General features: G+C 45.2%; 1 protein-coding gene across 1 annotated transcript in view; it reads left to right on the top strand.

Annotated features, from left to right (window-relative positions):
- Positions 1-27495, top strand: part of LOC135378320 (uncharacterized) — a 51457-nt gene that overhangs the window by 23030 nt on the left and 932 nt on the right. The window contains exon 4 of the mRNA XM_064611323.1: positions 23345-23512. Within this exon, the coding sequence (XP_064467393.1) occupies positions 23345-23512 (168 nt within the window). The remainder of the gene's footprint in view (positions 1-23344; positions 23513-27495) is intronic.

The following is a 27495-nucleotide window of genomic DNA, read 5'->3' as shown; positions in this document are numbered from 1 at the left end:
CGGCGGTTCGGCGGTGAATGACCCACCACATCTTCATCCCATTTATGTGTATGTGTGTGGCGGTTCTGCCTATCCACTTGGCTCCGTTAATTCAGCGTAGTGCGCTCGTTCGTGTGTGGTGAACACTGTGCACCATGTTTACAACACATACACATTAGAGTGCAGGGGCCTCAAGCTCAAATCGAGTCGCCGTTATCAAGAGGCGTACGCCTTTTTTTTTGTGTGTGGCAATTATGAACGCATATTTGTCACAAAAAAGGTGTACGCCTCCCATTTTCAGGGCAGAGAACGGATGCCATTCGAAATGGTGGTTGGACTACAGGTGAAGTAACGGCCGTTCCGCTAACGGCCTTAAGTTTGCCGTCTGACTAGGGTATTATGCATGCAATGTAGTTTTGACGCCCTACTAACATGGTTAAAGGAAGCACTCAAGTTACGGACACAGATCTTGAGCGCTTCTTTCAGCTATGTTAGACGTTTACTAACTTGCCCGATTCCTTACCATCTTCCAGGTGGCAACTTCGACACACTGTAGCACGTAATTTTCAATTTTAATTTTGTAAAGATCTATGAGCGCCAAAATGAGTAGTGAAAGTGTACTGAGGGCTCGAGCTATCGAATAGATACATTTTCTGAGATTTCGCCTCTCCTGTCTTACGGTACCTTTAAACATTGAGCATGTTCCTTTCAAGTCCGTGTTCGAAGCTCAACATATACGAGCCGCATGTACTTATCAAAATTAGGAAGAGACCTTGTTCTTGAAAAAGCGACGCAAGTGAAATAAGTGCGAAGTTTGAATGTAATTGAATATTTCCACGTTTCCACAGGCCCTTAGTATCATCGCCAGTTTGCTGCATGGAGGTCACGTCATTTTGACTACTCTCGGAATGGTGTAGATGGCTCGATCATCTACTTCGGGTGACACCTGCTCTACGAGGCGTCAGTATACACTGCCTGGGTTGGGTACTCGGCGGTACATACTTGTACAGATCACGATTCATTTAACATACACGGTGTTTATTCGTTACAGATTTTTTCATAAAAAGTCTATGAGAGCAGCATATATGTCGTTTTTGCAGGGCGAGTTATATGGCCAGGAGGACGTCCTCCCCGCCGGAGATGCCGTTCTTAGGTTGAACACGATTATAGATGGCTAATTACCTAAAACTCATTAATTTAGCTTGTTAATTAGGGGCTTTCGGGTAAAAATGAGACAGCAGAATGAGAGACAGTCCTAGTCGAAAGCCATTCTATTTTGTAAAAACCCCGAAACGAGCACGTACGTCGAAATATCCATCGCCGAATTTTGCTGCGCAAATGAACCGAAACCCAAACCGCGCGTAGCAGGAGCGTATGACCTTCGCCGACGGAGGCTTTTATCTGGACCGTCGGCGGCGGTGGTGGTGGCGGTGATGAAGGGGCTCGCCGTTGTCGGCCTCACAGAGGTGGGCAACGTCACGACTAACGCCCTTGGGGAATGTGCGTCCTGGGCTGGCTTCTAAGGAAACTGTGCCGACATATCTCTGAAAGTGTCTGAGAAAAACCCAGGAAAAACTCGAAACAGCACAGCCGGCACCAGGATTCGGAGCCCGGTACCTCTCAGCGTCGATTTAACCAGCAGGTCACCACCTACTCCAATCATCTCCATCGCTCGAAAGCACGTGCCCCTCTGACGTGAAATGAGCGCTGTCCTCCCTACACTCCGGATCCGTGCGGTTTCGGTTTCTGCTCATTTGCATAGCAAAATTCAACGATGGCTATCGCAACGAATGTGGTCGCTTGGGAACTTTTCTAAATATAGAATGGCTTTCGGCGATGATTATTGCCAATTCTGCTATCTCACTTTTGCCCGAAAGCCCATAATTAAATAGCTAATAAATTTAGGTGATTAGCCAGTCAGAACATGTCCACCTGGCCGTTACAACTGAACTACAAGAGCGGCATCTATGTTCTACATGCTTAAACCAGAACTTCACCACATAGCACGGTGAACGCGAACCACACTGTTAAAACAGAACTTCACCACATAGCACGCTTATAACCAACCATCATACCAAATGATATCATTATGTGTCATGATTTGTTCAAAACAAGGGGGAGGCGCCTATCTGGGACAAGATAATCTGTCCCAGATAGGCGCCTCCTCTCATTTTCAACAAGTCAATCCACAGAATGATATCATTCGGAATGATGGTTGGCTAGGAGCGTGCTATGTGGTGAAGTTCTGTTTTAACAGTGCATCTGCACAGAATCACCTTTGATTTGTGGAGAGCGCGTGGCGTACGTCTTTTTGTAGCTCTTTCAGCGCTACACTCTTAAAAATGAACTTCACCGCATAGCAAGCCCCTAGCCAACCATCATCTCGAATGATATCGTTACCTGCCCTGATTTGTTGAAAACGGGAGGCGTACGCCTTTTTCGTGACACTTACGCTGTTCACAATTGTCACAAAAAAGGCGTACGCCTCCCGTTTTCAAGAAATCATGGCGGATAACGATATCATGCAAGATGATGGTGGGCTAGGAGCGTGCTATGTGGTGAAGTTCATTTCTAAGAGAGTACCACCGCCACCGACCGCCTTGTGACAATTAACATAAGTAAGTGTCACACAAAGGCGTGCGTACGCTTCCCGTTTTTAACCAATCAGGGGATAGAATGATGAATTCGGAATGGTGATTGGCCAAGAACGTGTTATGCGATGACGTTCTGTTTTAAGAGCGGAGAGACCACTCTAGTGCACCTCTCACCTACAGTGTGCTTCCGTCCCATCAGTACCGGCCATCCTGCTTCTACATCACTTTGAAGTCCTCAACTCCCCTTTCTCCCACCTTCCTTTCCTTTTTTTTTGGCTATAGTCGTGACGATGCCCACTTGAGTGCGGCCAACAACGGCAAGCTACCTCGACACCCCGCCCCCCCCCCCCTCTGTTTTAAGAGCGATATCCGCATAGTCTGTTTATAAAAAAATCTGTAGCGAATAAAAGAAAAACACACCCTGCATAAGTATTATATTGTAGTACAAGTGTGAGCACTTGACATAGAATTAATAAAGCTGTAGAACTTTACAACAGTGGGGATTTGGTCCGTTCGCGAGCACGCTTAGAAATGCGAAAGTTGCAATGGAAAAGTATACCTTCACGTCTCTTATTTTTCGTTCCACTGTTAATCAGATTGCGTCCATGTCACATGAGTAAAGTGTAATAAACACGACAGTACAATCAGCCTTCATCTTGTAATTGCACGTGTACAGCGGAGGTTCGACGCTGCTCTGTCCATTTAGGAGGAGGAGGCAATGAGTGACCTAGCATGGTGTCATGCGGAACGGTGGTCTTCTCCCCCGCTGCTTTTTGTGGGTGAAAGTTTCATCGTTAGAAGGGAGGTGTAAGAGAAGTAGTAGGCAAGGGTCCTACCGACGTTTGAACACACCAGTAATCTAGAATGAGCTTCGTTTTGGAGAGGACACGTAACGGTGGGCTTTTTGAGCACAGGATGTTTCAAACGCAAAACAGAGGACGAAAAATTCAGTGGCGGTTTAGCGGTAAATGCGAGAGAAATGCGTTAGCATTAAGGGGCTTTTTGTGGTCTATACTTGACTTCCGGGAGTTCACCTCTGGTCTATACTTGACTTCCGGTTCGACACATTCAATTACTATATGTAAGTCCACTTAATTAACCTTTAATTAGCCTCAGTTACTTTAAGTTACCCTTTAATTACCGAATGTAATCGCAGGTTAGCTGAGGTAATCTTGATTTTCATTTAATTTCTTTTACCGTATTTACATTATATGCTTTAATTATATTCAATTTCCCTTTAATTTACGTTAATTACCTTTAATAGAATTAATTACCTCCGGTAACCTGCGGTTACCTTCAGTAATCTTTTCATTTAATATTTCATCTTGCTCTTAATTACATGTATCTTGCATTCATTACCTTTAAACTCAACTTTCTTGCTTCAATTGCCTCTCATTAACTTTAATCACTCTTATCTCTTACTCTTAATTACCTTCAACGACTTCAGTTTTATATCATTAACCTCTATTTACATTTACCCTCTTATATCCCCTTTACATGTCCACAGTGCCAGATTTACAGTGGTGGGGGCCCCGGGGCACTGTGCTGTGGGGGCTTCCTGGTGTATCCCATGTCTATCCTATGTGTTATTCGGGGTGGATATGCGTTGACGGAGGAGAGATTTCTACCAAGTTTCCGCTTCAGGGATGCGTTTCAGGCGTGCAAAATACATTTCCCTTGGACAAGGCCTTCTCTGGTCGGGGCCCCTTTGTGGTGGGTGCCCCGGGGCAAGGTGCCCCGTCTGCCTTTCCCTAAATCCGGCACTGCATGTCCACTTATATCTCTACCTCGGTGAGGCTTCACCATCTCATACACGGACACGGACACACACACACACACACACATACATACAGCTTTTTTCAATTTGACACTCATAATGCTAACGCATTAAAGGGGTTATGAACTCTACCAAGATAGCCCGCCGACTGTGTCGGCTCCAAACGGCGATTATAACTTGTTGGCTGTGACACCTTTTGTATATAGATGAATCTGATAGGTCCGTATCTTCATTACATATAGCACGCTGCTAGCCAACCATCATCCTCAATGACAACGTTCTCGCTCATGATTTGTCGATAGCGGGAGGCGGAGTCTATTATGTGGAGCGATTATGTACCGCATTATGGCTACAAAATAGGCTCCACCTCCCGTTTTCAACAAATCTGGGACGAGAACGTTGTCATTCGGGATGATGGTTGACTAGGAGGGTGCCATGTGGTGAAGCTTATTTTAAGAGTGTAAAGCAGAACGTTATGTGTACCTCCGCGTTGGCGTCTGATTGGGTGCTACAATTCTTCAGATGACGTAACAATGGATAGAGGTATCTGGATGGCGGTGCGTCTACTCGCCCGTATCCGAAAAAAGTGCGTTTTTGTATTAACGCTGCACACGTTATGAAGGAGAAGTATTGAACATTAAATTGTAAATAGAATTACGAAGCGTAGAAGAACAATATCACACCTATTACACCCGTAACTAAACACATGCAGATGGGAGTTTTTACCTCCTTTAAAAGTCTGTAGCATGAGCAGCAAGGACGAGACGCACGTCATGCACGTTACACGGGACACAATAAACCTTGTCTTCTACACTTATTTTAATTCGTGCCCTGCGTAGCAGCGGCACACCAAGTGTAGTCAGCGGGCTACGGATTGTCGTTCAGATTATAGACGGGGGTGACAGGGGAGTTCGGCAACGTCATGGTTCGCATGGAAACAGGCATACACTCTTGAAACAGGCACGCTCCTTGCAAGCCATCATCCTGAATGCGTACGCCATTTTGTGACACTTCTGCAGCTATGTTAATTGTTACAGCTGGTGGTTGTGTGGGTGGTGGTAGTATTCTGTGCAGTGGTTGGCCTTCAGCGTGCTACGTGGTGAAGTTCTGTTTTGAGAGTGTAGGGTAGAGGCATGGTGGTGACGATAAATATTTATACTGTCGGCGCAGCCGCCAGTGTCTGTGCCTAAAACCTGTGGGAGGCGTACGCCTTTTTTGCGACACTTATGCTGTTCATAATTGTCACAAAAAAGGCGTACGCCTCCCGTTTTCAACAAATCAGGGCAGATAACGATATCATTCGAGATGATGGTTGGCTAGAAGCGTGCTATGCGGTGAAGTTCATTTGTAAGAGTGTATGATCCATTCTGGGGCCCTATTCTCGTCAAAGTTATCGACCCGGCGATTACTTGGTGTCTCGCCTGTCAATGGTCGTTACGTGAAGAAGGCGTGAAGAACAGAAATGAATGCCACGCGCCCTCAACCGATAGTCCAGCACTTCATCCTGCAAAATTCGTGATAAAGTACACTGTTAAAACAGAACTTCACCACATAGCACGCTCCTAGCCAACCATCATTCCGAATGATATCATTCTGTGCATTGATTTGGTGAAAATGGGAGGAGGCGCCTATCTGGGACAGATTATCTTGTCCCAGATAGGCGCCTCCCCCCTGTTTTGAACAAATCATGACACAGAATAATATCATTCGGTATGATGGTTGGCTAGGAGCGTGCTATGTGGTGAAGTTCTGTTTTAACAGTGTAGGTAAAGCATAAAGAGTGCAGGACCAAGTGCTCGACTGTTGGTTGAGGGCTCGTGACATTCACCTCAGTTCTTCACGCCTTCTTCACGTAACGACCAATGACAGGCGAGACATAAAGTAATCGAGGTCGATTAGTTTGATGAGAACAGGGCCCCTGCTGATCTGTGTACTGTGTCGGACATGCGCAATTTGAACGTGTCCGCTGCTTCACATTGACTGGGGGCGAAGCCCTTCTCTTACGTACTCACCCAGGTCAGTCCAATGGTGGCACCCCCTATAGGCGATCTGTACAGTATTTTTTTTTTGCTCTTATCAGCGGAATCTTCTCAACATTTTTTGCAAGTGAACACATTTTTTATTCCGTAGGTTCATCTGGAAGATGTCTAATGATGGTGTTAGAAAATGTGATATGAGAAAACCCGCGTGAAACAGAGTGTCTTAAGCAGAATAAATGGTGTAGAATACGCCATTAGAAAAGCTGCCTTCTGTGTATAAGAGGGTCTACAGTTACTGTTGGTAACGTTTCCCCGAGTCTGGGGAGATATATGCACAAGACATAGAAACAACCAGACGAAACTAGACTCTAAGACTTCGGATTTCCGCGAAAAATCTGTAACCTCTCAGTATTGACTCGCAGTAATTATTACGGCAAGGCTTCATAACACCTAAAAAGATTACGGGACGGTGACGACTCGTGTAACGCGAAATTCAGCGTCAGCTGTGCGTGTGTTGAGATGAGGCCGGTGTGTTGACAAATTTTTAAAATGAGTATTGATTTGTGGTCGCTGAAATGGTTGGCGAGGTGAGTGGTGACGAGGTGAGAGGGGGTCTTATCGTGTACGTTTTCGGCTATATACTAAAAATCCGGTGATATGAGCGATAGCGGTTGTAAGCCGGCGCGGTGTTCCTCCTTACCCCCCACATGTCGCCGCCGCCGACGCTTTGGAAAGTCTGCACTAGAGCACTAGAAAAATAACTTGCACAGTACCGCCAATCGCTTGGCTTGACTTGACTTCGCCTCACGTAACCGGGGAACGCTGCCATTTGGGCCCTCTATGTTAACGCTCTGCGACAACTGCAGTTTTATGTAAACTCGTGTGAGATTACCTGTGCAGACGATCCTGGACGGCACAGAAACTACTGTGTGTACAGATATACGGACATAGGCAATTGCCAAAATGTTTTCTTAGGTAGAGACAATAAAATATCAGTTATACAATAATTTGATTTAAAAACGCAGGCGTCATACTCTAGTATTTTAATCAACAGAGCCAGTGATCTACACACAGCGCTGAGCGCACATGCGATAAGAGTTTTGTGGGGACATGCGAATGCCGACGACGCCGACGCGATCTCGGGAAAGTCTCTACTACACAGCTGACCCTGTAAAACGTGTTCCATGACGTCAGAAGCACAGTTTACTTCTAAATAGCACTGGTCGAACATTTTTGCGCAGAGTAGGCCTTCTATCGGCGTTTTTATTTATTTTTGTTATTTTCATCCTGCTGATATATGATACTCTTACACTATCTAAAACATCAATAAATTTACTCTTGCCAATGGGAGAGTCAGCCGAGACGAGAAGTCGTACAAGGACCGGGCATAAATAAAGCAACACTAGCGATAAAGCAACACTGCTGTTAAAAGTGTAGATTGACGTCGAAAACGTGAATGTAATCACAGCAAATTAGTGAAGAGCTTTGCATCCAAAGAAATACTATGTTGTGAGAAAAAGGCGGGAAAAACGCCGGTAAGTCAGGACACACATACAACAGCCGCTACGTTTAACTGGTTCTCACTACTAGTGGAGTTGAACGCACACAACACTGCGACGCTCTAATCCCGACACACCTTCAAACCTTTCACGCGCATCTCGTCCATGATCTGTATAAATATACATAGGGCACATCATCACATAATCGACGGAAACCAAAAAACGCATCGAACCATACATCCCTCTCTTTCACCTTGCTTTCCATACAGCACTCATTAAACGGTTGCGTACATTTGTAGGCACTCTACATTCCTAAAAAGCAAACGCTCAAATATAATTGCAGCAACATTTTGAAAGACAGCTGTGACGCTTCCGAGTTGTGCTAGATGTTTTAAAGGCGACGACAAATGCCGAAAGGGAAAGGAGGCGAGCAGGGGCAGAGGACAGGCACCGCTCCATTGTGTTAAACAGTGCGTCGTATGATTCGGTTGCATGACTCGTGCAGCTAGTACTACAGGGGGCTCGAAGCTTCCCAGCGGACGCTTGCACACTGTCAAGAACCACCGGACAGCCAGATACAGTAGCTCGTATACCCGCGAATCTCTAAAATTGTTACCCGAGTGAGTTGTTGGTCGATAATTCGTTCACAAGAAGCATGGCACTCGATATGGGGTTCAACATGAAATACGTGAAGACGAAGTCGTGCTTCTTGTTGTTAATAGAGTGGGTAAGTGAGTGGCAATGTTCCATTTCTCATTTCTGCGAGAATGTCCCGAAAATGTGGTGTGCATGTCATTGTGGCTTTTGTACGTGTTGATGATTTCACGTCAAGCCGAGCAGGGTGACCCGGAACACAGCTTCGATTTACAAAGAAAAAAGAAAGTCACAGCATAATGAAGTGCAGTGTCGTTTAAATTATATCACAATGTTCAATATTTCTTGCAGTAAAAATGGGCAAAGTTAACAGAGTATGTCCCGTAATTTCGAAGTTTCGCGTCTTTTGTGAAATCTGGCACTGCATATCTCTGAAAGCACTCGAGATAACGGAATGAAATTTCTCAGTGTAGGAAAGATTTACCCACTAAGCTCTCTGTAGTTCCAGTGACTACACAAGCAACCGCCAATTTTATATAAATTTGCACATACTGGAGAAAAAACATTTTCTTTTTGCTCAACTTTGTCATCTACTCCGTCGTAATCCAATTTTAACAACGTTTGTTGTTTACTCCGCAAAACGAGCCCGTTTCATTCATGTGACCCTCAGTAGTTTGAACTTTGCCATACTATACTATACTGGATACATTGATGGAATTTTAGCGGCAATGCACTTCGTGGCTTTAAGGTATGACGTGACATTCGGTTCTTAGAGCGCGCGAACGTAACCTTTTTTTGCGTCTGTTGCGTTTTCTCGGCCACAGAAAACGTTACGTTCGTGTGAATCAGTACTACTCGGGATGATGGCTGCCTAGGAACGTGCTATGTGGTGAAGTTCATTCTTGAGAGTGATGCTTGGCCTTCGGCATATTATGTGGCGAAGTTTTGTTTAAGAATGTACTTTAGAGTGATTATGAGATGATGTGATTATATTAGAGTTATGAGACTCCTCCATGATCTCCAGGACACATATGGGTGAATGTTCGTGAAAAATTGTGACAAACTTGTTCCTTGTTACACGGCTGACAAATAGGTCATCCCTAGTGCGCGGGTAACTGTGCACTAAAAACTCCGGAAATATGCACGCGATTATGCACTGAAAACCTTCGAAATATGTAGCGAAAATCCTCAATATATGCAGTGTTTTTCATTTTTCTTGGTACGAAAGCAATGTACAAAATGCTTATTCAAAAAAGTATTTTATTAAGGATAAAAGGGGGGGGATTTATTGGCAGAAAAAATAAGAAAGAAAGAAAGAGGAAAGGTCAGCCATGCAGCACGCCGGCTTGCTATTCCCTAAAAAAAGAAGAAAGGAAAAATATAAACAGCAGAAAAGGAAATAACAAAAAGATAAATAAATAAATAAAAACAAGAAAAATTGAAGACACTCGGCTCACAGGGAGCCCAGGAGGCCCGTGTCACGCAGAAAGCGGAGCACCGCTTTTGTGACTCTCCACTGGTTAGCTCGCTGCACAGGGCCAAGGAGTGTTGCGAGAGAAACGTCTGTCCGTCCGTCCGTGCACCCAAGCTCGGAGAAGTGTTGCCAGAGCACGGCTCGCTGATGGTGGTGACGCTGACAGTGGAGGAGCTGATGAGAGATATCGTCTTCTACGGCGCAGCAGGGGCAAGTGGGAGATGAGACGCGGTCCATTTTGAACAGGAGTGAACGGGTGAGGGCAACGTTCAGCCGAAGACGATGTAGAAGGGACTCCTCCTCGCGGGTACAGCGGCAGCCTATGGCAAATTCCAGTGTGTGTGTGTGGGGGGGGGGATATGTTTATTACAAAAAAAAGGCAGGCAAAAAGGAAAGGTCAGCCAGACAGAAGCCGACTTGCTATTCCTTGTAAAAAAAGGAAAAAAAAACAGAAACAGAAAAGGAAAAAGAAGCAAGCGGCAAATGGGCAGCAGGGGGGCATGAGTGCACGATCGCTCAGAGGCAGTCTAGGAGCCCAGAGTCACCCAGGAAGCATAATAGCGCTCTGGTAACAGCCCATTGCTTCTGCCCTACAGGGCCCAGTAGGGTGGCCAAAGAGAGGTCTCTGTGCCCCAGGGCAGATAGGCGGTGCGTGAGTGCAGTCCGAGGAGCGGCATATCCTGGACAGGTCAAGAGTAAATGATGGGTGTAGACGTCGGTGGAGCAGAAGGGGCACGCCGAAGAGGGACGCTGCTTGATCTTGAACAGGAACGATGGAGTACGGGCAACATTCAGGCGAAAACGAGGGAGAGCTGACTCTTCCTTTCGACTCTTCCTGTGTCGCTACAGCCGTAGTGACACAGTGAAGGCCATCTTCGGGTCGTGCGGTGGAGGAAGGTGTTGGCTGCGACAGTGTTTTCCATGAAAAGGCGGGTGTCGAAGGAAAAGCGCCGGCGGATGTGTATGCGGCATACGGAGGGTGATAACGGGATGACAGTGTTGCACACAGCTGCGCCATGAGCGCGCCTCGCTGCTGCGTCGGCACGTGTGTTTCCCTGCTAGCCAATGTGGCTTGGCACCCACTGAAACCACACGGAGTGGCCGGAGGTGACGAGGAGGTTGTGCACAGTCAGGATCAGTGAGCGGATGTCAGAAACAACTTGCGAGCGAGGCGAAGACAGTGCCTCCAGCGCCGACTTGCTGTCTGTGAGGACTGTCCAGCTTCCAGGTGGTCGAGAGGATACAAGCTTCAGTGCTTTGTGAATGGCTACAAGCTCCGCTTCGGTGGACGACGTTTCGTGGGGAAGCTTGAAGGCTTGTTCGATGTTTTCGGAAGGGAGGAACAGTGCTGCTGTGGAGACGCCCGCGGAGACCCAGCCGTCGGTATATATTTGCATTCGCTGGCTGTGTAGGGCGTCCAGGTGCTCCAGCACGAGGTACCGCAGGACAGGCGGGGGATGGTCGTTTTTGCTCGCGCAGGGATATGTGTGTACACAGTGGGTGTGACCATGGACCACATTGGTGGGGTGTTAGGCGAAGTAGACGCAGTTGATGGGACCGACACCTTCAGTCGCCGGACAGCGGCACTGAATGCCGACGCAGGGCAGTCATGGTCGATTTCCCGCAAGTGGTGGGCGGGATGACGAGTATGGTATCGTGAGTAGGCACGAAGGGTTTCCAGGTCATGTAGAATGTGTGCTGGAGACTCCTTGGCCTTTGCTAGGACCAGGTATGTCTCTGACGTTTTGGGAACACCCAGTGAGGGGTCGATGGACTGCAGGAACGCATTAGGTCGGATAGCGTCTATAAAAGGATGAAATAAAGCTGCCTTCGTTCTGCAACACACAACAAAGAATACTTGCACCACTGATATAAATGATGGAGTTGAAGGCTTTGCCTCCATGATTGATAAAAAGGCGTAAACGCAGACTAAGTGCCGGACGAAACCCCTGACGATACAAGCATGAGCATGGGCAGCATGAAAAACACGAACATACACGTATGTTCCCGCTTTTCGTGTTGCCCATGCTCAGGTTTGTTTCGTCGTGGCTTTAGGCGTCCGGCACTGAGTCATGTCGACTAAAATGCAAATGCAGCCGGTCTTCGTAACGGTAATGTGGCAAAGGTAAAAAAGGTAAAGCACGGCCCATGGGCCATGCACGCAGTGGACGATGGAGCAGCCAGGGTACGGGCTCAACACGGCACCTCACCCCACCCAAACATGAAAAATATTAGATTCCGACCAGAATTTTTGCGAAAGACGACCCAGTGCCGTCCCGAAACCAGCAAACCGATCCTTGAAAAAAGAGCAAGTAAGCTCTCGCACCTGAAAATATGGCAAAATATGCACTTTTCTTGCGAAATGTGACACAACGTGCAAAGCATGCATTTATATCCACTATACCGGGTGTTTCACGAAGGTCCCCCGGCTGAATAATTCGTCAACAGGTGGCGCTACAACAGGGAGGTGGCGCTAGCGAAGAAATTTCTTTGTTGTAAAGATCCTTGGGGCATCGGCCATGAACCGAGTATTGAGCGGCTGATTTGCATACGCTCACTAATTAAATAAAGAACCTAACTTTTATATTTCGCACGCTTACGGAACCTCTATTTTACGCATCGTGACCTTCAGCGAAAAATATTCCAAGGAAAAGAAAAAAAAATGCGTCGACACTTAGTGACATTTCCGAGTCTTAATTAATTGGTTTCGGTTTACATATTTCTTGCGCGGAACAGTGCACCAATGCGCTCTTTGGATCAGCTATCCGGCTGTCAATTTCGTGTTCATCCGAGTTGACACACAGGGGTAACGGAAGATGAGGAACAGCCGCAAGACCGCAGGAGACGCTTTGGTGTTCCTTCTCCTTCTCTACACTCTTAAAAATGAACTTCACCATATGGCACCATCCTAGCCAACCATCATCCCGGATGACAACGCTCCCTCCCTTGATTTGATGAATATGGGAGGCGTATAAGCCTTTTTTTTTTTACCAATTATGCCGTACATAATGACAAAAAAAAAAAAAAAAAAAACGAGGCTCCGCATCCAGTTTTCAACAAATTGGACGAGAACGTTGTCATTCGGGATGATGGTCGAGATACTAGCGACGGAGAAGTGATGAGAGAAATTTCGTAGCAGTGCCGCTGCATGCTGTGAACTTTCATGAGAAACAATTAACGCTTCAACTTAGCCGCGATTAAGCTACAAGATTAAGCTCGTCTGCGAGCTGGGAGAGGGAAATTCTAAAAGCGATAAAACCCCAGTGCAGTGGACACGGACAGACGAAACACAGACGAAGCACTGACTGGCAAACACCTTTAATGGCAGAGACAACGCTTAAGTACACCAACTGCACACAACCGACCCCTAGTGGTAGCCAAGGCCATCATGCTGTAATCATAACAGTTATCACGCAAACAGGAGCACCAAGTGAACGTCCCCCAAGAACCAGAATTCGAGTTAGTTATCAATGAACTGCTGAATTTTATCCGTTACCAACACGGAAGGCACGCTAATGCAACTATCTCCAGCCTGTCTTATCAAAAAGGCTTCCTTATAAAGAAGAACATCTAACTTATGACTTTTAAACAACACTTTCGTTTTTTTGAACAGCAGCTCGCACCCGGAACAGCCCCCCCCCCCCCCCCCCAGCTTACCATAACCCTTTCCTCTCGAAGCTCTATGTTCCATCTGTAAAGGTTAAACCTGTAACTACGAAAACATTTTTATTTTCGCCTCCATCGTCGCCAGACTGAACGACCAGTTGGATAACTCTTTGTGCTCGCGCGCGACATCTGCTCTTCTTGGAACTCCGCCACTCGTGACCCATTTGGTCAGCTCGCTTTTGTGGCCCTATAGAGGCAATCCCTTGAGCCGAAAGCACTGTGGACACTACGACATGTCCAAGATGGCGGACGGGATTAACAGATTTAGTCCAAGTGGAGGCGGAGGATTTCACGTGTCCAACCTAGTTAATGTAACCAATTAGACAGTTGGTTTCACTTTCTTTTGAATGTTTTGATTGGCGCTACCATGTTGGTGGGCAGCGGCCAATTGTGGTCTTTATAAGCGGACACCCGCTAATTTGCGACAGCTCGAGCGGGGACTTTCACCACTGGAAGGTCTGGGACCTTGTCGCCTCACGTCCCCCGAGTTCTCAACCAGTAAGCCTTTGCCTTGATATGTATATGCCTTGTATATATTTGTATTAAATATTGTTGCTGTTGAGTTATCCCTCTCGTCGGACGTCTCCTGCAAGCGGCTACCGTACTCGCAACACATCACCGAACCCCTCTACGGAAAGGAGAAACTTTACTCCATCAGACGTACATTAACACAACGTTTAGTTTGACCAATATACTGGCACCCACAAGACAAGGGAATTGAATAAACAACACCAACACTGCAAGTTACAAAATGATCTACGTGTTTTACATGACAACCCCCAGTTTTTGTCCGGTTAACCCTAGCCATCAAAGACCTGAGCCAATAACCCCTTTTAAAAACCACATCAACACCATGCTTACAGGCTACCTTTTTTAGGCGATGGGAGGCCTGATGAACATACGGGATCACTCCAACCCCCCTCCAATCTCTCTGTTCACATCGCACGTGAGGATCACAAGGTTCCTTTACCAACCTATTTACGACATCACTGATTATATTCCTAGGATATCCTATCCTAGGATATCCTATCCTAAGATATCCTGGGGTTTTATCGCTTTTAGAATGTACCACCAAACAGCCCGGTTTTTATCGCTTTTTAACCTAGAGGGGAATTGTTTGTCCCTGTTGTTCCCCCCCCCCCCCAAACTTCCGGAAACGCGGAGAATGACGTCACACTCACTCCTTATTATTATTTTTTCTTCCTTGGAAGAAAGAAACAAAGCACGTCACGCAAGGTCGCGAGGATCGTGTCGGCCATACGTGACTGGCCTTCTCCGACTGGTTTTGTAAAATTTGCTTGCGCACTGACAATACACCGCACAGCGGAAATATTTTGCACGGTAACTCCTGATGGACCGATGGGACAGGGCTTCGAGCCACGATAACGTCCGTTATCTCATTGCTCCTTTGATTGATTGACTGATTGATTTGTAAAAGAAAAAATGTACATCATAAGTAGCTGCAAGCTCATCAGCTCATCAGAAACGTAAGTAGTTCTCCTCTTGGAGTCTATGCCTTACACGTGCTCCCACTGCTTGTACTCCAGGGTCGTAAACTCTAAAAATAGTGATAACGGTGTCATCCTGTGCAAGGGGTGACCTTGAGTGTGTTGGTGATAACGTTCTGCTTGAAGATGCATGCTCCAAGTGCCAGGATTATGCATACAACGTTAAACCCATGTCGAAGCTTTTTCTGAAGATACACCTTCAGAAAAAGCTGTGGAGCACTTGGAGCATATAGTTGTGGTGTCGAACCGAACCCGAACCCGAACCGGAAACCGTTATCAACCGTTATTTTTGGCCGAACCGGAACTGAACCGAACCGAAAGAGTCGACGCCATCTTGGAGCTGAACCGGAACTAAACCGGCAAAAAATACCGGTTTCCGGTTCAAATAACGGTTCACACGGAATTAAGTGCGAAACTTTGGATGTTGTGCATGAACACAAAAACTATTTTTCGTATGTTTTCTTCATTTATTAGCTTCGTAGACATCGTCTTTCTTGCCGAAAAAGTCGTGCCCTGCAACAATGATTTGGATCTTCTCGAGTCACGAAATAACAACAGATAGTAACTGAAAACTGCCAGGACTACTAAGGTCTAAGACATACACATAAATATATATAAGAATTAAATGTCAACAGGACATTAGGGACAGTTTTGGGTAGTAGTCATTAAGTGACATATTATAATAATATACTAGTCAGAGTCAGCTATACACAGGGTGTCCTGGCGCTGCATTTCAAGATCAGTCCGTTTGCAACAAAAACCTGTCAGTTTTTCTTTGACAGCGCTATGTCTTCGAGATCATCTCTACCGTTATCGCAGGCATCCTGTATATAAATACCAATACGCGGACCAACCGACGTATATGTCGTCGGCAGTGCGACCTTCGGTCTTTCCACTGATCTCGCTTGTAAAAGGCTGGATCGCGGATAGGGAGCGCGAGCGTGAAGAAACCAGCCGCCATCTTACTGTACTCACAACAGTCGCCGCAGCGATCATGGCAACTTCTTGCAATTACGGTCGTACCAACCGTACTGGCAAGGTTACAGGGCCTAAATTTATACAGGTGAGTCACTCTTCATCAAGGAATAAATAGGCGTCCATTCTGTATATTTAGTTGACCATTATGAAGTGTTTTTTTGCCCAAAACGAGCACTGGATGCAGGTTGCTTGATCGCTCTTCCGACGTTCAATCGACCACACTTGCATTTTACCCGGCGGCAAATACAGTTTGAGTGCATAATATGCTTGAAAGAACACGTTACACTGCACAGGTAGTGTTGTCATCAATATATGTGCGAGCACTCGAGCGCTTTTTTGCATGCATTGCTAGCATGGTACACGGTGTTCTCTGCGGAAGCAAGTGCCACATTCATTTCTTTGAATTACCTTCGCGCACAAGTTCGGTATTACGTCATAATGAGACCACGATTGTCACCTTTTTTCATGTATTGGTATTGTTTTGTGCCTTGGTTTGATTTGTGACACAGAATCCAACGTAACGGTGGTGTGGCGCGACTTGAATAACGCCTTTGTGTCTGAGCTGTATCGTCAGCTTGTTACGATAGTAATAATTTGTAGTGTGTCGTGCTATTTGTAGCAGTTTTTAAGGCAAAAGTGGTCTCTCAATACAGGTTTCGTCATGAGGGCTACCCAGTGAATAATCTGTGCAGTGTGATACGGCTGGGTGTACAGGTAAGTATCACGTTCCTCATTCACTGGTTTCTACTTTACAGCAAGGAACAACCTCAGTGCACGCACTGTGGTTAGCCTCTCTCAGTTTTGCATATTTTCTTACATGTTCACATCAGAAACACACCTTACACTTTAGGCTCCTTCACCCAGCAATATAATAATTAGAGATTATAATTCTTTTTAGAAGAGTTCCCCATATTCTTTTTAGAATAGTTTTTAATCTTTTTAATTTTTAGAAGATACAGGGATTGTAAACCATGTTTTAAACTGATGTTTTAACATTTGTCCAATGCATTTATTAAACAACATATTTATTTTTAACTGGTTGCACCCAAACCAATGTTCTGATGTATTATTTCCTTTGTTGTCGATGCACCATAAAAATTGGAATAATCATCATAAATGCAGGTTACTTCACAGCTGCCTCGACATACTCAAGAAATGGGTGCAGAACCTGCGTAATGCCCACAAACTTTGACTACCACAGCACCTCCAGAAAGTAAAGGCATATGTGTCACATGGGATTTTTAAAGGCATTCACAGTATATAATACCGTGTATGAACTGTTGTAGATCTAAGCAGCCTCTACAGTACACTCTCAGAAATTAAAACTTGTCAGGGAACTGTGATAATTGTTTCAGTTACTAGGCATGCACATATACGCTATAAGAAGAAAATTATTTATTGAGAATGCACTTCTCTGGCTACTCATGTTGTTTACATCTACTGTTGATCACATTCATTTATCACATATTATATTCTTATATATTATTATTATATTATCACATATTCGATCACATTAAATTTAAAATTTAGCATATATGAGAAAATATCAGGAGGGAAGTTGCTATTCATTGCTCATTCCAAACCAAAATTGAGTGCTATAAATTTAGAGAGCGTACCTGACCATTGTCATTCCTAAAATATATATTGCCATTGTAGCAAGGTCACAAAACAATAAATGTACTCTTTTGCGACCTCCCTGCACGTTCATTGTATCCTGAAACGCATAAGTGCAAGAAATAAATCTTGAACTTCAATAAACTTGATGTTGTATAAACTTGACATAAAATGTTGAATAATATAATGAACGATATAAAATATTGAATAAACTTGAACTCTTATATTCTCTTTACTCATCATCAGTGATCTTCATTGCAAAAGCGTATCGTGTTAGACTTTTTTGTTTGCGTTTCACAGACTGGGTACACGAGGGCCAAAATGACAAAATCACAACTGTTTCAAGCTCCAAATAGTCCTGTTGCAATTTGAAAACCGTACGTGGAGCTGCATTTTTTGGAACATGTTCCACATAACAAGCATGACAAAGTCAGCACTGGATAGCAGGACCCCGTCCCCAAGCGACTTTTCTCACGCTGCAGTTGTATTCAACAAAAGCATGTGAGTCCTGGAGAAGGACATTCAGTTTGGCACAACCGCGCCTGCAAATAATCAGAACAAATAAAGGAAGAAGCAAACAAACATAGAAGGGCTGTACTTCAAAAAGAGATACGTCCTGTGTCTCAAGGAGGTGTTACCACTTTCTAAGTATCTTAATTGATTAAGCTTACATCACTACCTGATTAACTGTCCTAACGAGTGTGATCTAATTGCGTGAAGTAATTATTTGGGCTGCTTCGGTGTGTCCATATTTGCGAGGCAAAGCACCGCTGTCGTTTACTAAAAGACTCTTTCTAAGGCGATGCTTGATATAAATCATACTAAACGCATACACGGCTAAAACAACGGCTGTGATTCTACAGAACGATCTCTTTCTGCCATGCGAGTATATCTTTTCCCGGACCGTTCTTTATGGAACAATTTTTGTCCAGAACGCAGTACGGGATATTATATACATGGTTGTTGTTAACCTCAAGTCGTTTCTTATTGAAATATTGGCTGGGAAACGTGCTGTAGTACAATCCCCAGCGCTACACTACAGTGACGGTCTAGCTTCGGAATGCAAAACATAACGTAATTAAGAATCGAACGGCAGGACACTTGTGAAACACTGTTAGGATACATCAGTATACTACACCTTACAAAATTGTGTGACGACAAACAACGATCAATGCTAGCAGCGCAATAAATACTCACAATCTCTGTTGCCTCCCATTGTTTTCTATGGGCACACACAGCACTTTAGGGCCCACCAACATGGCGGCCCGAAGGCACGCCTCTCCCCCACGAGCCCCTCTCCCATGCGCGATCCAGCCTTTATACATAGAGATCAGTGGGTCTTTCAAATATTCTCCCCTTAGTTTTTTTATTTTTCGTCTTCTGTTCTCTTGCACGTAATGCATTGCGAAAGCAAACTACCTGAGCTCAGCTCTAGCACGTATTCGTGTATACAACGCTGCACCATAATTCGCAACGTGTGCGCGTGTGAACTTACATAAGCCCCTTATACGCTAGCCACACTTAATGAAACGTAATGGCGGTAAATTCACCTCCTGACCAACTATAATCTTGTGTGGCGTCGTTCTCTCCTGGCTTGTTGAAAGCAGGGGCGTGTTGAAAAAACGCACTCATTCGGGACGATGGTTGCTCAGGAGGTGAAGTTACTGTTATTCCGTTTAAAGCATTACGTTTGCCGCGTGCCTAGGGTACTAGAAAGTAAAGCACCGGCCACACTCATGCTGGTCAGAATGAAAAGAACATGCCAAGTTGGCTTTCTTTGTGGATTTAAAATAAAAGAAGCAAATAGACCACACTGACACAGTATCTAAAACTCGCCAGTGTGTCTAAAATGGGTCGAACTCTCTGTTTGCACTTGCTTTGTCTTTGTTAGACGGACACTTCATGCTAACGCCGAGCACGGCGGCGGTCAGTGCTGACACATTAACGTGCCCTGTACACATAAAGTCCCCGAGCTCACGATCGCACCATTCCAATCCAACTACATACCATGAAGCGTCGTTATTTGATTAACGTGTATTCGCGATCCTGACTGGTAACGAATAATTTCAATTACTTAAATGACTTAGGCCAAGGTAGCAGGCGTGGTTGACAGATATTCCTGGTGAGATTCCGCTAACAACCCCGCGACGTGAGCTGCGTGCGGGGAATGTCAACCCAAACCAATAATTCATGGGTATGCTCTTCTTGTAACCGCTACTAATCTTGTCTTTCATGTCGCACAAACTCTTTCAAAATCGTGAACGACCACTGACGCCTTCCTGCCCACTTCAAACACTGTAACACACACACACGGAAGCTTCTTTTAACCTGCCTGTTGTGCTTCATTCGCACCCGTTGTTCCTGAACCGGTTCGGGAACCGAACCGTTTGGAAAGAACCGGTTTGAACCATTATAATTGCCTTCTGGACCTGAACCGGATCCGAACCCTTATCGCCGAACCTAAACCCGAACCGGACCGTTAAACGTTTCGGTTCGACTCTCGTCAAACTACCCGACTCGCTCCTTTTAACCAGCACGTCCAAAAAAGGCAGTTTGCACTCATTTGCGCCTTTTTTGGACGTGCTGGTTAAAAGGAGCGGGTCGGGTGGTTTGACCACAACTATCTTCAGAAAAAGCTGTGACATGGGTTTAACGTTGAATCAGCACGCCCACAAGAAGCGTTCATTAATCTCGAGATCCTACATCATTCCATCGAATCCTGCAGATAAACAGGCAGAGGTTGAGATTGCAAAAGAAAGCCTCAGCATAACCCAGCACCCAGACGCCCTCCTGATCTGGTCAATGGCAAGAGACAAGTGTCTGTAACTCTACCTTATACAAAAGGTGTCTCTGAGTCTATCAGGCGCATATTAGCAACAGTTAACGTTAAAACCGCATTTAAGCCCAAAACCTATGCCTCCCAAAAGATAAAATTAAACCAATGGAAAAGAGAGGAGTGTTCTATCTTGTTGCACGCCAAGGCTGTCCAATGACAAACGTCGGGGAGACCGGCCGTAAAATAGGGACTATAGAATGAAGGAACTCATACAGGATGATAAAAAATTCTAACTGGCGATGTACTCCCCGTCGGATTGTGGGACTTTCGGCGGTGGTGGTGGTGGTGGACTTTCGGCAATTACCTTCTGGAAACTTTGGCTACCACTTCGGAAGGCTTTGGAGAATTTTAAATTGATGGCAATTTTTTTTTCAGTCGAGCTTTGAAAATTCCCAAGCCAGCCTCACTTTTTTTTTTCTTTGCAGAAATACAGGGTGTTTCAAAAAACGTGTCATTCTGACTTTATAAAAAAACGGGGCAACGGAAAAATGCGGGGTAAATGGCATTTGTGTGGCAACAGAATTTGGCACCTTGAAAAAATATTTTCATTTGATTTTAATTAAAATAAATTGAATTTCTTTAATTGAACTCCAAAATTTCCCAAGTCAACCTAACGTTTTTTTTTTTACAGAATTAGAGAGCCCGTAGCGAACTTAGTCAGATCCACTAAGAAATCCGCTCGATATTGCAAATGGAACTGCCAAAAAAAAGTCCCGAAACTGAGGCTTCAAAGTTTCGGGTATTCAACGGCGCACCAAATCAGACGCACAGATTCGTGGAGAGGAGGACATGCTCCTGCCCCCATGAAAGATAGAAGGTCGAGAAAACACAGGGCGGGAAAAAAGAGGCGGAATCATTTTTGTTTGCCGCTTATCAACGTATGGTGGAATGTCACCTGCCTTGTTATCTGCGCGTCTTGTGCTGCACGCCGGTCCGGCGATAAACTGTTCTAGCTTCATGGGGGCAGGAGCATGTCCTGCCCTCCGCGCATTTTTCCGACTGATTTGGTCCGCTGTTGAATACCCGAAACTCTGAAGCCTGAACTTCGGGACTTCTTTTGGGCAGTTCCATTTGCAATATCGAGCGGATTTCTTGGTGGATCTGACTAAGTTCGCTACGGGCTCTCAAATTCTCTAAAAAAAACGTTAGGTGGACTTGGGAAATTTTGGAGTTCAATTAAAGAAATTCAATTTATTTTAATTAAGATCAAATGAAAATATTTTTGCAAGATGGCAAATTCAGTTGCCACACAAGTGCCCTTTACCCCGTATTTTTCCGTCGCCCCGTTTTTTTATAAAGTCCGAATGACACGTTTTTTGAAACACCCTGTAAGAAGTCCTCCACGGATAACGGTATACCCAACAAGAACTATGCATAGCATAGCAACGGAAATAGTCGAAAAAAATTGTAAGAGTGCTTCTTTAGCCCCGCCTGCTTTATTGTCGCAAAAAAGCGCGCGCGACATGTGCGTCTAGAGGAGGAAGTGTCCCCGCCTGCCCAAGCAGCACAATGTACTGAAAGTCGAGTGCAATGGGGGTGGACGGTATGTGTCTTATCAATGTTCTTTAGTTTCACGTGTCTGTTCAAGGCCTTCCACCTACCCGTCCACCCCCATTGCACTCGACTTTCAGTACATTGTGCTGCTTGGGCTCATTTGTTTGGCTTACTTGCGATAACACGGTTGTCACCAGTATCAAGGTAAAAGCGGAGGAAAGAAGGGTAAAACAAGAGGGGAACACTTCCTCCTGCACCTTCCGCGCGCGCTTTTATGCGACAGTCAAGTAGGCGGGGCTAAAGCAGCACTTTTACTAATTTTTTTCGGCCATTTCTCTTGCTATACTGGCATCGTTTTGCTGAGTCTGCGGTTATCCGTGGAGGACTTCATATTTCTATTAAAAATAGTGATGTTCGCTTGGCAATTTTCAAAGTTCGAATGAAAAAAAAAATTATCCCAATTAAAAAAATTTCCAAAGCCTTCCTAAATGTTGACAAAAGTTTGCAGAAGGTAATTGCCGAAAGTCCCACAGTCCTCCGGCGAGAACGTTGCCAGTTAGAATTTTTATCACTTTAGCTGAAACACCCTATATATGACACTGAAAAGAACCCTGATAAGCCTACGGAGCTATGCGAGCATGTGGAAAGAACAGGACACATGGTCGCCCTAAGTTCCCCTGACATCTTAGCACGTGAGAATCGTTGGAATGTTAGAAGAAAAAAAACATTGAGTCATGGTACATACAAACAACATACGATTGTATGAATAAACATCGGGGACCACTTCCGCATAGGTACGCCCCCCTGCTTAAAAGGAATTGACGACGACCTGACAGATTTCATTCTGAGAATGAAGCTCGAATGTGCTTACATTTTACTGGCATTTTACCTTGTTTGTAGCCTGTTGTGTTGCCAGTGTGCTCTCTTAAAAATGAACGTCACCGCATAGCACGCTCCTAGCCAACCGTCATCTCGAATGATATCGTTATCTGCCCTGATTTGTTGAAAACGGGAGGCGTACGCCTTTTCTGTGACACTTATGCTGTTCATAATTGTCACAAAAAATGCGTACGCCTCCCGTTTTCAACAAATCAGAGCAGATAACGATATCATTCGAGATGACGGTTGGCTAGGAGCGTGCTATGCGGTGAAGCTCATTTATAAGAGTGTGGAGCTCAAATAGACAAGGTTCTGCTTGTAGAGTGCGGAGTTTTTAGTGTTTGTCCAAAGTGTTGCTGGCCGTGAGAGTTTGGCACCTCATGAAGAGGGCCTGGTCACGCAGTTCCAGCGTATTCATGTCTACCATTCGTTATCGCACTCCCCTTAATACCCGTCTCTTTTCTCTCAATCAGATGCTCGCAGTGGTCATCGTGGGGCTGTCCAATGGCGTGTCGGAGCTCCTGCGTCTAACTGACAGCTTCTACGTTCTGCTCCTCATTTGCTTCTACGCCATGGTCACATGCTTCTTCCTGTGGGTTGCCGGCTTCATCACGAAGGAAGAAATCAAAAGCCCCATTTTCGTACGTAAAGGCAACCAAGAAAACATTTTACAGTTCGGGCACACTCTGAAAACCTCATGACAGGCTCAGAACCAAATGCCGTAGATAATGATATGGCAAATGCAACGCATGACAATGACTGCCCCATACGTAGTTGCACCACTTTCTTGTAACCTTCCTCTTATGGGTGCCACGCTGGACGTTATGTAGCATCTTGAGCAAGGGCAATGCGATTCCTTTAGACTGATTGCTTTTGGTCAGACCACTATTTGAAGCGTCAAGCTACCAGCTTCTGGCCATCACGGAATATTAGTTCATATTGGAGCACGTAGCACATACTGGCTTTATTCATATCGTGCTTCCATACATTGCTAAAACACGTAACTGCATTGGGTATATGCTTATGTTATAAATGCAGCTAGTAAATAACCGCTGATGCAGCTACAAGAGACGCATACAAACAGAATTTCTACTGCCGGAGAGCCGTGTGCGAGATCGATGAAGGTATGGTGTGCTCTACCTCAAATGAACGCTCATGTAACGTACTATAAAAGTAGTTGATTACGCGGTCTCAATAATTCGCGAATTCGCGTGGAAGTACGTTTCGGGAATATTTTGCGGGACCTTAATTTCGCGAATTCGTGTGGAAGCGGACGGAAGCGGAAATTGCGGGATCAGGAAGATCAGGGGCTCATGACACTGCCGGCAGTGTATATGAAGCCACGCCGGCTGGCTTAAGGGGCTTATCGTGAACTCTATTCCCGCGACAATGACATGTGTGCAGGTTTTGTTAAAGCAGGTATCCGCAATGCCAAGTGATACAGCATGCGAATAAACTACTGATGTTGAAGTGGCGTTTCAATTATAGAAATGTTTGTCAAGAACAAATTTGTGAAGACAAAGGCCGTCAAGTAAGTTGATTTATCTTTATGGAGCTCATATCGTCGCCAATTCCAGTGCCTCTACTTTTTCATCAACGCTACCAATATTTCGTGGGACCTTAATTATGCGAAAATTTCTACTTTTACAGTATGTAATGTCCAAGAGTTTTCCACTCACATTAACCGGTTGAAGTTCACTCCTTGACGTCATTGAAATAAATATGTCTGGTAGAAGCATTGACTCTAAACGACTCTCGTGCTAGTCCTTTCTCTCAAAATCGACATGTTTGCTGAGCCATTTTGTCGTAACAGCCGGCAGCAGACCCACACCTCCGGTGAAGAGCAAGGGGGAGAATTCATCATTATGTGTTAGAGACCTCACCCATACCTCTTCCTCGCGTATTCTCCGCAGCGGCACGCAAAGCAGGGGAAAACGAAGCCAGGCGCCAAGGGAACGCCCATATATCCTCAATCTGCGGTAGCTCATACGTATTTCTGAGCGCGAATTTCAAAACATGTGGATTTCAATGATTTATAATGGCGTTAATAAATTATGCGGCTCGAGTTGGCGACAAATGAATGGGGGATTCAGTAAATCAGGAAATCCACCCACGGAAGCAAATATCTACGAATTCACGCTTGGATAGTGAACTGCCTTTTAAATCGCATATCAACGTGCCACCTATAGGGCTGCTGTCCTCCATGTGGGAGCAGCAATAACTCCACTTATCTGAGTTATTGCTGTTCCTGCAAACACAGTAGTAACTTCAACCTGTATATTATACTGCTATACTGCTATGCAGAACATTGCCATAAATAACTCGAGTTTTTAATACCTTAGCCACACGGCAAACTTAACGCCTTAAAGGTGAATGGCACTAACTTGACCTCCTAACCAACCATCATCTCAAATGACGTCGTTCTCTGCATTGATTTGTTGAAAACAGGAGGCGTACGCCTTCTTTGTGGCAATTATGGCGGACATAATTGTAACTGAAAAGGCGTACGCCACCTGCTTTCAGCAAGTCAGGGGAGGGAGAAAGATGTCATTCGATATGATGGTTGGTTAGGAGATCAAGCTACTGCCATTGTGTTTTAATGCATTAAGCTTGCCGTGTGGCTACGCTCTCAGAAATGATGGTGGTGGTGGTGGTGGTGATGGCGACGGGGCTTGCCGTTGTCGGCCTCACGTATGTGGGCAACGTCACGACTGACGCCCTGGGGGAATGTGCGTCCTGGGCCGACTTCTAAGGGAACTGTGCCGACATATGTCTGAAAGCGTCTGAGGAAAACCCAGGAAATGAACTTCACCACATAGCACACTCCTAGCCAACCATCATCTCGAATGATATCGTTATCTTCACTGATTTGCTGAAAACGGGAGGCGTACGCCATTTTTGTGCAATTATGAACAGTATAAGTGTCACAAAAAAAGGTGTACGCCTCCCGTTTTCAACAAATCAGGGCAGATAACGATATCATTCGAGAGTATGGTTGGCTAGGAGCGTGCTGTGTGGTGAAGTTCATTTTTAAGCGTGTAGGGTATAAAATGCCATGTCTTGGGTCTTGCGTTTCTCAACCGCTGCGCAGGATCGTACCGTTATAGCTCCTGACTTGAGGAAAGAACTGAGCGTACTGCTTTTCGTGACCATTAACGTGACTTCAAGGTTTCACAAAAAAAGGGAACGCCTCCCATTATCAACAAATCAAGAAAGGGTACAATGTCATCCGGAATCGTGGTTGGCTAGGAGGATGTTATGCGGGAAAGCTGTGGTATTTATGGTATGCTCGAACTGCGAACCGCAAACTAAACGTCAATGTTTGGAGTATACCGGGTGTCTCAGTTAAATCCCCGGCCTAATTAATTCGCGAACGGGTGCACCTATCTAATCACTTTCTTTTTTACAAGTATCTATTCAATACCACCACCTACAAGCTACGTAGTGTGTGAATGAGCGGGAGGTGCTCATTATTTAAATAAAAATTCAAATGAGTTCTGTGAAAAACGTGACTTCTAAAGCAGGGGCGCCGTCGGCATTAAAATGGTACTACCCCTTTTCGGGCCTTCGGTGGACACCTTTTAAAGAAAAATCTGCCCCCGAAATGGGTCATTTGTTCCAGTAACTAAATGGTTTCGGTTTACAAATTTTTATCGCGGCTGGTCGCGGTGAAGCGCAAAGGACGCTCTTCCACTCCCTTATCCACCAATGAATTGCGTGTTCTTAAGCTTAACTTCGCTATGGGGAGTGCTGAAGAAAACAATGGAAAGCATGTGATATCAAGGCACTATGTGATTAACTGTGTTGCGTCCGTGCGATCATAACAGAGAAAGGGCGCATATGAGTCAGATAAGCGGGGTGGGGACTGGCATAGCCTGTCTGACGCTGTTACTTTTTCTTCAGCACTCCCCGTTGCGAAGTAAGCTAAAGAATTCATTGGTGGAAAAGGGAGTGGAAGAGCGTCCTTGCGCGCTTCACCGCTACCAGCCGCGACAAAAATATGTAAACCGAAACCAATTAACTACTGCAACAAATGACCGGATTCAGTTGAATATTTTTCTCTCTAAGGTGTCCACTGAAGGTCCCAAAAGGGGTAGTACCCATGTTAATGACGACGGCGCCCTGCTTTAGAAGTTATGTTTATCATGAAACTCATTTGAATTTTTATTTTTATACTGAGTGCCTCCCACAGGTTCACACGATGCGCAGCCTGTAGGTGGTATCGGACAGATACTTGTAAAAAAGAAAGTTCTTCGATTGGTGCACCCGTTCGCGAATTATTTAGCCCGGCGATTTAACTGAGACACCCAAGCAACTCGCTGCACCCAATGAAAGCAAGAATAGACATATAATAGATGGCGTCCAATATCTGCTTTTCGACAGATAGGATGTTTGTATAATTTCTGTTCGTAGGATACACGTTTAATGAACAATACAATCGTAAGTCTCAGAAAGCCTGTTAGAAAGACCATACAATTCTGTTCGGCCGGAAGGAATATCGGGACAACGGTCCTTGTCACGTTACTATCTGCGTGAAACTGAATCTCCGACCTAATATGGTATTCCAATGATTCCGTTGCATCCATACCCGTCTGATATGCGTAAAGTGACGTGACGTCCCGAT

The sequence above is a fragment of the Ornithodoros turicata genome, chromosome 1 (assembly GCF_037126465.1).
Source record: "Ornithodoros turicata isolate Travis chromosome 1, ASM3712646v1, whole genome shotgun sequence".
Lineage (NCBI taxonomy): Eukaryota > Metazoa > Arthropoda > Arachnida > Ixodida > Argasidae > Ornithodoros > Ornithodoros turicata.
Note: the sequence above shows the minus strand (reverse complement) of the source record. Positions and strands in the feature narration are given on the sequence as shown.